Below are 11937 nucleotides of genomic sequence, written 5' to 3' on the forward strand. Positions count from 1 at the left end.
AAGTTATAAATCTTAAACGTAACATATTTTCTACTGCTTATAAATAAACCACCCAAAAAAGTATTTTCTAGTATATTTGTAAGTTGTATTTTTTGCCAGCCCTGATATAACAAACAGCTGTTCAGGAGAGCAAGCAGTGCTAATACAGCAGTGGTAATACTGCTTGTGGCCGCCACACGTGAAGTGCGGGAAATAAACAACAAAGCGGACGGAATCCGTGTGTAATTATGCAACAAATGCTGTGTGAAAAGTGCCGAATACTGCGTTAATTTGATGACATTTATGTGGAACGAGTGCCCTTAGCAGCAATTCATTGAAATGTATCGTTTGTTGGGTGCAAATCGAGCTGTAGCCGTGCAAAAAGCACTGCGAGTGCCACCCACCGCCCACACAACAACAACGGTGTGCTGCGGCGGTGGAAATGCGCCTTCAAATTTCATCCATTATCAGCAGTATTATCAAATGCTATACCGCCAAACACCGGCAGGTGAGTTATGATAATGAAAAGTGTTAAAGGCAGTTATACCAATGCGACATGTGCTTTCCAATTGCAGCGACAATAACAGCAGCCACAACAACAACTATACGCACGCAAACAACAACACCCACACAGGCAGATGCACTGGCCCAGGCGAAAAAAAAACGATTGCGCAAGCCGCGCTATGCTAAATATGTGGAACTCCTGGAGGGTGAGTCCTAGATAGAAATTAAAGCAATTCACAGGCTGACATCATCCATTATCCCCTCTTTAGTTACCGAACAAGCAATCAGCGAACGAAGATCGCGGGTTAAGCGACTCAAGTCTAAAAAACTAGCCGACTTTATACAGAAAGCCCAGCAACAAATCCTAGAAAGGCGGGCCCGTGCTGATCGCAAAGATAAGAAGACCAAAGGCATATTGGACCTTATGCAGCGTCAGCCTGTGGAGTATCAAAAAGTCGATATGGAGGCATTAAATTGTTCTGTTCTGGAATCCGGTATATACGATGATCGGCCTCTGCTCTTCTTCGGAAAGGATGAGTACACTAAACAGGTCATATCCAATCCCGAAGAGGTTCAAAATATTCTCAAAAGCTTTCACAACTTTCGGGATATCATCGAGAGCATGGGAAATGATCAACACGAAGTGGATTTTGGGTATGACTAATACTAGCAGATTTTTTACTAATTTGAATTACTTAAGATTAACTAAATTATATTTCAATATTCTAGGCTGACTAGCCCCAAAGTGCTGGCTGAAGATTCTGAAGTCCTAGATCCTTTCGAAGCTATTGAGCCGTACATTAATCCTCTGGAAAAGAGCAAACCTGCTGTAACTGCCGTGTCCATGCCTAACGCTAGTGCAGTCACAACCAAGTCCAAAAAACGGTAACTTTATTTTGCTAAGATTTTAAAAGCAAATGGCTAATTCTTATCCTTCACCTTTTTAGCTTCAAGTCTAAGATTCACGTTAAACGAGGAGCAAGAGCGGTTGGCCAAACAGCGGGCACTGCATATGAACTTAAACACCTACCTGCACGTTTGTGTTTCAGCCAACATGTTAAGTCGCGCCCTGTCCACCATCATTGCCTATCGGGGAAGAGTGAAAAAGAGTACCTTGCCTCATATGAACGAAGACCTCATCACCATCGACCTGTACAATATCCTTCTGCACGGTTATGCTGGCAAGGGATCCTTTGATCGATCGCAGGAGCTTTTTAAGCTTATCGAGGAGGATGGTCTGACGTTCAACGAGCAAAGTTATGCAGCTATTTTCGAGTGCTTGGGGCGTCTGGAATCAGATGAGCAAAACCAGCAACTCATATCCAAATATATAGCTCAAGCTGAGGAAGAGGGATTCAGTTTAAATCGAATCATGGATAGGTCAAAATTTGTAGCCGATCAGAGGGATATTGCTTTGGATGCTATTCGACGTATTCGACCGAAATTTAAGCCTGTCTATGTACCACCTCAGCTGGGTTACGACAATGTACTGTTGGATCATCTCAACGAGCATGTTTTACCTGTTGGAGCCGAGAAAAGCCCAGGAAAGAAGGACTTAGATTATGCTATAATGAACTCCAAGCGTGGCTACACCACAGCTCAACTGGAGCAGCTTGCAAGGGAGCAGCTCAAAATCGAATTGGATGGCAGCATTACCATAAAGTCAATCGAGAAATCCAAGGAGTTCGCCAATTCTGAGAAATGCGTAAGTTACATTAAACAAGTTAACATTTATTTTTCCCTTATTATAAAAATCCTTTTCAGCGGGAACGTCTTAAGGAACTAGAGGAAACTTGGCGCAAACAAATTTCATCGGCCATTGTGCGGGATCTCAATACGCTGCGCGCCCAGGTGCGCTTCAAGCCACATGGCTTCATGAATTACTATACATATCTGAAGACACTGGATACTTCGCACTTTGCAGACATTCTGATCAAGGAACTGTATAAGCTGGCCGAGGGATCAGAAACATTTAGTCCAACGGTGGGTCAGCTGTACAAAGAGCTTGGCCAGAAGGTACAACAGAGATACCAAATTGAGCAGAAGAAACACAATGGCACGCTAGAGAAGATTGGGGAAATATATAGTTCATACTGCGATCTGTGGGACAGCGGAAAGTCTCAGGATAACACAAGGCAGGCGTGGCAGCGCCTTGTGCATGATCAGCGAGAGAGTGGGCCTAGCATGGATCTACCAGAGGTGCCATGGCCTTCAACGGTCTTGACCGGAGTGGGACGCTTTTTGTACAACATTCTGATGCGGGACATCAAGATCGACGCTCATGTGATGAGGCTGAAGAGCAAAACCAAAGCGGCTTCTCAGCCACAAAATCTTTTGCCCGCCTTCTACACACTCTTCCGCAATCAGGGACGTTTTGTTAAAGAAGAAGTTAAGCCACATCCTGTTCTCTCCAGATTATTCCGAGCCTCACGCCAGCAGACACTTACGTTCGATTCAAATTTGGTGCCCATGCTATGTCCTCCGCAACCCTGGAGTACTCCTCATAATGGTGGCTACCTTCTTAACAAGTCTGAATTGATCCGCCTGCCTCACCAAGCCATTCAACAATGGGACCGGATTAACGCTTCCAACCCACAACATCTCTATCCTGCTCTGGACTCTCTGAATCAGTTGGCCAGTGTACCTTGGCGGGTAAACACGCAGCTGTTGGATGTGATTATTGAGGTGTTCCAAAATGGTGGCGATGCGAAGTTGGATGTTCCTCAACCGCCCAGTTCTCTGCCCCCACTTCCAACGTTGCCAACTAAAGATGTTGATGGCAACGCTACCTCAAATGCAGATCGTGCTAAGGAATTCCGGGATAAGCTTGGCCATCGAAGAAAGCAGGCCGAGATGTACAGCTTGTGGTGCGATGCTCTCTATAGGCTGTCATTGGCCCAGCATGTAACTATTCTTAATGGAATATTTAATTCATTAACATTATTAATGTTTTATGTTTTAGTACCGCGATAAAGTCTTCTGGCTGCCGCACAACATGGACTTCCGCGGACGTGTATATCCTGTACCACCGCATCTCAATCACTTGGGCTCTGATTTGGCTCGCTCGATGCTTATCTTTGATCAAGCCCAACCCCTGGGTGTTGATGGTTTCAGTTGGCTGAAGCTGCATTGCATCAATTTGACTGGTCTGAAGAAGCGGGACTCTGTAAGGGAACGTCTGTTGTATGCGGAAGAAATAATGCCAGATATACTGGACTCTGCGGACAATCCGCTTAAGGGGCGTATGTGGTGGGCCAAATCAGATGAACCATGGCAAACGCTAGCCTGCTGCATGGAAATCGCCAACGTGCATCGCTGTCCCGATCCCGCTGCCTATCTAAGTCGGTTCCCTATCCACCAGGATGGATCTTGCAATGGATTGCAGCATTATGCAGCTTTGGGTAGAGATGAAGCTGGTGCTTGTAGTGTTAACCTAGCACCATCGGCCGTTCCCCAGGATGTTTACAGTGCAGTGGCTACGTTGGTGGAGAGGAGTAGAAAAACCGATGCCCAAAACGGACTACACGTGGCAGAAGCACTAGCCGGATTTGTGCGTCGCAAGGTGATCAAGCAAACAGTGATGACCACAGTTTATGGAGTGACGCGTTATGGAGCCAGATTGCAGATAGCACGCCAACTTAAAGACATTGATGAGTTCCCCAAGGATTGGGTGTGGCCGGCGTCCACATACCTTACAACAAAGACTTTTGAGAGCCTGCGAGAAATGTTCACATCGACGAGAGAAATTCAGGATTGGTTCACGGAGTGCGCCCGTCTGATTTCCGGTGTTTGTAGTCAGAACGTGGAGTGGGTAACGCCACTGGGTCTGCCGGTAGTTCAGCCCTACAATCGTCAAGAGATGAAACACTCCCCTCGCACCGGGTTTAAGGTAACAGCAAACCAGCCGATGGACATGTACGAGAGACCAAACATTCTGAAGCAAAAGAATGCTTTCCCGCCGAACTTCATCCATTCGCTGGATTCCTCGCACATGATGCTCACCTCGCTACACTGCGAAAGGCAAGGCATTACATTCGTTTCCGTACACGACTGTTTTTGGACTCACGCCAATGCTGTGCCAGATCTGAATCGGATGTGTCGGGAGCAGTTTGTTGCCCTGCACTCGCAACCCATTCTGGAGCAGCTATCTGAGTTTATGCGTCAGACTTACAGCTATCAAGATAGGTAAGTGATAGGACTTTAAATATAAATTAACTTTCATAACTAACATAAATATCTTACTCATTTAGTGACTTCACAAACGATGGCTCCGTGGAGGATCTGTCCAAGCGCCAGCTGAACCGTACACTTAAGCAACTGCCACAAAAGGGAGATTTTGACCTGCGCAACGTACTCGACTCAGTGTACTTCTTCAGTTAGGAGATACGACATTTTCAACAGTGCCTAACCTTAAACGTAGTCATTAGCTTTATTTAATATACCAGTTAAATTTGTTGAACAATTCGGCTTTCAATACCAAAAACAGAAAAATACGAAAAACAGAAACTACAAAGGGCGAAAAGTGGATCGACGCCAAATGTGATTTTGTAAACATAAATTACATAAAATTTATTAAAAATGCTTTTAAAAAAAATACTTTTTTAAACTATTACTTGGATAATATTGGATTTGAGATGGGCAAGGGAAATTATAAGGTAAATGTGGAAAATCCAAGAAAGTCTATATAATACGAGGCAGCGTCCAAAAACGATTAACATACGCGTGCTATAAAGCCGGAAAACGTCTGCTTTCATCCACTGATGGATTGGGTTTTCCATTTGATTTTTATGTGTTTTGCTACCTCAAAAGTTTTTGATTGCCTTTGCGGGTCAGATGTACTTAAACATGTGCGGTTGTGTATCTGCGCCATAAAACGATTGTTTAATTAAATTTCGCTACTACATTGTGGAAACTAAGAGCATGTTTGTCTGCGAATTCATGTGCAAACAGTAAATAGTATGTGAATTTATCTTGCGCTCATTTCTATTTAAAATTGAATAGTTTTTGAGTGGAAAATATATTTAGTATTCCGTTTTGTTTACATATATATATTTTATTTAATTTCAGCTACTGCTGTAAATAGTTTTGTGACGCTTATATTAATTGTGTTTTCACTCTTTTTTAAATATTTTTGAATTTTCTTTTTATATTAGTTTGTTGTTTATTTGTTTAACTTCGGTTAATTTGTAGCAATCACTTTCGATTGTTTTCAATTCTTAAAAACTGTTTGCCAAGGAGAATATAACGAATCCATTGATTTATGGTCACTTCCCGATTTAGTTGGTTCCATCCGCTTTATGCTGCCTTCAGTGTTAAACATTCAATATTTTGAAAGAGTGCATCATTTTCTTTGCTTAAGTAAACAATTTTAGGGGTTTTTATTAACAAGGGAGTACAATTATAATCAATTTATAAATACAGAAAGTTTGTATTTAACATTTTTTGTTTATTAAAAAATATTTATTTCAGAGTAATTAAACTTTATAATCTTATTTGTTGATTTTTGGACAACAATTTATGGGAAAACACTTGCTTACGGTCATGTTATGATTCTATGTTTAGTTTAGTTTATTATTTTATTTACATTTACATGTTAAAATACTAATGAATTCTCTAAAGTTTACATCTTAATTTTATTGTTTGAAATATTTTGGGATTAAAATCTATGATTTACCACCTCATTTAGTGTTTTTCAGTTGCGACTACTTTGTTCCGCTTTCGTTTTCACTCACTCACTCGGTTCCCGATTGCGATTCCGAGTGGATGTTCATCGGAGCACGCCCACGCTCGGGTTCCCTACCCCCCCTTTTACATGCGCCCACTTTAGCTACGTGTACTATCTCAGCCGCTGCCGCTGCTTCTGTTACCGGCGACCGGCAGCGTTGGCGTCGGCATCGGCGTCGACTTTCTTTGGCCGCTCTGCTCTCATTTTTTACATACTATTTTTTTGGCTCGGCTGGCCACTCGCTTCCGACTTGCCGCTCAGTCTGAAAAGTTCATGTGACGCGTCGAGAACGCTGCGATTCCGAGTCCGCTTCCCGAATTCTGATTGCCGAGGCAAACAGCGCGCTCTAAGGGAATTCCGCTGCAATCGCATCTCTTGCACCTGTTCCGCCGCACAGGTGGATCAACCAGGTAACGAGTGCAGCAGCCTGATTAGCTTTTTATCACCGCATGTCACACAAATCCATGGGATCTGAGCTGATCCAAAGGGGGTAGTCGCGGGGTAACCGCAAAGTGCAGTGCAAATTAATTTCAACAAAATGAAAACATGTTAAATAGTGACACTAAGCAGCTAGCAAACAAAATACACTACAAAATGTGTTTTAAAATGTTTAAAAAAAGGAAATGTTTAATTTAAGAACATATTTACTTAACAATATGTTTTGTAAGCTGATTATTTGGAAATTATTCTCTTAAATTTCTTGGAAAAGAAAAACAGAAAGTTTGTAGTTCAATTTAAAAAATGTGTACTATATTTTTTGTTCAAGTAAAAAAGGTTAATTATACTAAAGATATGTGATATATGTTTTTAATAATTTTACAGTTTATAAACAAAAAGCATTTAAATAAAAAATAGAACACATTTGTTGTAATCAAGAAAGTAAACAATCCATAAAAATAAAAAACAAATAAAGGCAAAACAAGTTTACAAAACATTTTAAAAACACTCTTAAATATTAGCAATTTTTAGAATTAAGAAAATTTATTATTGTTTATTTTTTAAAAGCAAAGGAAATGCCAAACAAATCTCTTAAATTATCTGCAGAATACAAAACGTATTTTCCGTTTTCTCCGCAGTAACTGCTCTTTTTTCTATGTTTTTGACTCTCTGTTTTTATGTTTTTCCCAGAAAGATATATCTTTCGATTTTCCAAGTGTGTGTCTTTTTGTTGTTGTTGGTGTACCTTTTGTTTGGGTAATTGCAAGTGAATTGTGCGAGTTGCAATTGATAAATGACCGTTCATAAACGAATAAAGAGCGCTATCTGGGTGTCGGCTTTATCGCACCACAATATCGCATTAAAACTAATTCAATTACAGGGCAATGTGAGCAGGGGCATGCAAATTAGAAGGAACGCTTCCAACAACAACTTGCAGCACCAGCGGCAGCAAGCGGTAGCGTATATATACGAACATATATAGATATAGATAAACGCACACACAGACCCAGTTTGTAATTGGGACAATGTTTCGAGCATAGACTACAGGGAGGGGATGGAGAAAAGTTGGAACTTAGTTTTCTGTTCGTGATAATGTCATAATTGACGGCCTGTAGACGGGTTTGATTGAATTTCGAGAGGAAATTGAGTTGCAAATGAGTTTTGCCAGCAAGTGACGAAATTATCGCACCGCATTTGATAAAAAAAGTGATAGGACATTGACATGATTTCTATTTAAAACATTTGAAATGGAAATTAACCGTTTTATGAGTTGCAGAATAAGATCTGAAGTAATTAAAAACTATTTATAATTTTAGAATGAACTCTGTGCGTATGCGTATTAAGTGGAAATTATTTTACAAATAAAAACACAACACGTATACGTAACATGCAAGCTTCTGAAAAAGAATGAGAAGGACTAACTTCTAAACTCTTTATAGAGTATCGTTAATAGATAACAAACTTTTTTTAAATTAAAAAGGATTAGAATTTGTTTTTTTAATAACCAAGTTTAAGCGCCGCTTGGGCGTATACGTAACGAACGAGAATATCCGTTACCAATAAAATAAGCAAATAACTTCTACCCGTTAATACCGCTCTACACGATTTCAATTAAAAACAGTTAACAATCGCCATGATTTTTATGGGCCTATCGTGCGTATGCGTAATATGTGTGAGTGTGTGTTTGCCATAAGTTGCGGGTGTTAAAGTGTTTAAGTCCTGCCACATATAATCCCGGCCCCGGACGCCCCGCCTTCCTTTCGCGACGCCTTGTAGGCCATATTTTTCCGGTGCGCGAGCATCGCATTGTATTTGGCTTTAATGGAAAAAGTGTGTCCGTACATCAAATGGGTTATTATCCATTTTGCCACACTGGAAATGGCCATTTAAATTTATAGTCCCGGCCAGCCTTGTGGCGTGCGGCACGATGTTGCAGGATAAAATGCTTAAATCATCGTGATGGTGATGCATACGTAAATGTTATGTGCCCCAATTGGGTGCCAACTGTTTGGGTTTTAGTTTTATTTTATTTAGTTTAAGTTATGACTTTCGTTGGTCTGGAGAATTACCGCACCCGAAGTGGTAAAAACAGATAGTAAAAGTGAGATAAATCAAATGCGTATTAGATCTTCATTTGCTGACGTACACATAAACGAACACATCTTGAAAAACATTAACAAAACTATTATCTTTTGGGAAATTCCAAAAGAGAAATCCCACTTTAATATCTAATTTATTGAGCAATAAGTTTCTTGCAAATGTCAGCGCTGTCAATATCAGTTTCCTTGCACTTTTCTCCACTACCATTTATCAGAAACCATAAGCTTGAGTCATTTATAATGCGCTCCCGGACAACTGAATTTATGCCGTGACTAAGCACAGAATATTGCTCACATCGCACATTATTATTTATTGCATATTTAATAGGGAAGCGTTATGTACTACCGATATTTTTATATTCAATGTCAGCGTAAGAGCGACGGAAGGATTTCCAGAGGCGCGAACATAGCTGACACATTCAGCTGCCGCGGGGCAGGAGATAAGAAGTCAGTCAACTGCAAGCCAGTCAGCTGTCAACCTAACCGCTTACCGCTCACCGCTTACCGCCTGTCACTAGGCCTCTTTCCCACCCCCAATCTTCTTGCTCCCCCCTCTATTCTCCCCCTCCACCAACCTCGCGTGAGCTGTGCCCATTATCGGGCAGGGGAAGTCAAATCAAGTCAAGTGCGAGTGCAGGCAGAGATTATGCTATTTTGGCAGCTCACTTTCTTGGCTGCCCAGGGGCACTAACAAAAAATGTGCTTAAAAAAATAGTAATGTGTGGCAAATATTTTTGGGAAATTACATAGAAAATAAATAACCTTACATATCATTATAGTTTCTTAGGAATATTGTATCAAAAACCAGATTTAAAGCTAAATATTTGACATTTTGTATTGTTTCTATTTTCTATTTTTTATTGTTCTTCCTGAATATTTTCATACATTTTCGTCTTTCAAACACCTATAATCATTTAGGTCAAATAGAAAGATAACAATTTAATCGCTTTTTGCACCTGATAGGTGATTTTGATTGATAAATATCAATATTAATTACAGATATAACAAAATGAATGCAGATTAGATTTAAAGTAAAGTAATATTTAGAGCAAAAAGTAAAATCATAAGAATTTAATAAAATATATGTTTTTTGATTATTAAAAATACTTAAATTAAGTCTTAAAAACATTACCTTTGATGGTTATTTCTTATAGTTTCCATTGGTTGTCTTTAATGGGTGCAGAAAAACAAACCTGGCTTCCTGCATCTTCTTCCCAATGTGTTATTTTGTACTTCTCAACTAATCGAATACATTTTTTTTCTCTGCTGAACTCTTCTGAACTCAGTAATCCCCCCATTTGTCAACCGGTCGCCTAGCGTGAGTAATTAGTCCCCTCTCTTCCGACGAAAACGAAACACAAATCAGACAATTTGACCAGAAAATGCCACTTGTTTTCCCTTCTTTGTTTTGGTTTTTTTTGGCTTACTCCGTTTTGGACTGCATTGATTTCCACTTTGCCGGGCGGCTGGCTTTATTTCGCTTTCTTTAGCGTTATTTATGAATGCGAATTAATGTACCGTTAGCATGCACAACAACACTTTGGGCCAATGGCAAAGGGACATGGCCAATGCCACTTTGTTTGGCTAAATGCGGCGCTGTCGTCCATTTCGGGTGCCATTATTACGAGCGTTTCCGTTCGGAGATTTCCGGTGATTATTTCCATGCTGGTGCTGCCAAAGGAAAAATGAAACGAAAATCAAGCCGAAAAGTGCTGTGGACATTTGAAGGCTTGATTGAATTAAGCCCAAATGATTCTTGGTCAGAAACAGTGCATAATGACACGCAGCTTAATTATTGCCCAGCAAACGCACAGCGTGTGGCCGGGACACCTGCCCCACTTACCTTAATTGAAATTGATTGTTCTGTTGCCCAGATACCAAAGAATCTACCTTAGACAAAAAACCTTATTTCTAACTTGACTGAAGTATCAAAATTCCAACTGACAGCTACTGCCAAACAATCATTGGCTGGAATGCAGTTGTTATTGCTGACGATATTTCCGTATCGATTAAAATTGCGACACACAGAGCCAAAATGTATTTTCCCCCTTTCCTTTCTTTTTTTTTGTCGTTTTCTGAAATATTAAAGTCATGTCAAACAATGCGCCAAAGGCGGCTCAATACACGGTTCTGTTCTTTTTTGTTTTTACTGATATATGATTGTTGGCTAGGGAAGGGGAGAAGGGAAATCGGAATGTACTACCCACACGAACATATGACAGAGGGTCGGCATGAGATACTCGAAGGCAGAGAAGCTAATGCAAAAGCCACAGAAAAGCCAACTGCCGGAAATACTAGTAGAAAACAAATAAAATGGTCAAAAAAAAAACAAGAACAGGAAAGAAGACAAATTAAATTATGTCAAAGCGAAGAACCTATACACTTTTTGTGAGATTTTTTTAGGTTTATTAAGTAAATTATTCGATAAGAACTAAAAACTAATCAAAAAATTACAATTTTTTTTTACACATTCTCTAGAAAATATGACTTGCAACTTTAGCGACTTTCTCCCCAAGGCCAATCGAAAAATGCGTTGACTTTACACATGTTTACAGTCGAGTTGACAGGGTCGGTCACTCTGGTTAAGCAAGGTCATCTAGAGGTTAGAATATATGAATATGCATATGCGACAAAAATACCCCTTCGATATTAATCCGTAAACTTAAATCTTTAATCGCCGAGCCAAGCAGCTTTTGTTTAGTGTATGGGGAAAAATAAAAACGAAAAATAAAAACGATGAAAGAGGAAAATAAGAATTGTAACAAGTTGAACGTGCTGCTGAGCTGGGCATTAATAGGTTTTTGACTTGCTATAAAACCTAGCCAGAGACAGCAACAGAAACAGAAGCCACAACAGAGTTGTCCATTCTGTTTGGCAGAGAAATGATGGCCAAGAAAATCCCCACCATAAGCTCAAGTGAGCCGACCGAAAGCTTAAATTGCTCGTTGGCCTTTAAAATATGATTTTTGGCTGCTAAAAAAAAAAAAACACGTAACTCGATTCAGTTTGAAGTTGAACAATTTTTGGCAAGTCTCTTTTTTTCTATTATTTTTGGGTCTTGATTAGGTTTGGCCATTCGAGTTGGTCTTGTAATTGGCCTGTTGCGGGTCTGTGGCTAATAGCATTTGCCCGGTAATTGGCCAGCGATGGGTTGGGAAATTAATGCGATTCTCCTGCACCGAGCGGACGTTG

At 40.2% G+C, this 11937-nt stretch overlaps 1 protein-coding gene across 1 annotated transcript; it reads left to right on the plus strand.

Moving 5' to 3' along the window:
* The first annotated feature begins 175 nt into the window (after nucleotides 1–175).
* On the plus strand, nucleotides 176–5068 carry LOC108102657 (DNA-directed RNA polymerase, mitochondrial). The gene is given in 9 exon segments (XM_017207796.2): nucleotides 176–487; nucleotides 555–689; nucleotides 753–1137; nucleotides 1213–1368; nucleotides 1431–1452; nucleotides 1454–2188; nucleotides 2248–3387; nucleotides 3446–4668; nucleotides 4734–5068. Coding segments are annotated over 9 exon segments (4095 nt in total). The 5' UTR covers nucleotides 176–318; the 3' UTR covers nucleotides 4864–5068.
* The last annotated feature ends 6869 nt before the right edge of the window (nucleotides 5069–11937 follow it).

Source organism: Drosophila eugracilis, unplaced genomic scaffold, assembly GCF_018153835.1.
Source record: "Drosophila eugracilis isolate 14026-0451.02 unplaced genomic scaffold, ASM1815383v1 contig_575, whole genome shotgun sequence".
NCBI lineage: Eukaryota > Metazoa > Arthropoda > Insecta > Diptera > Drosophilidae > Drosophila > Drosophila eugracilis.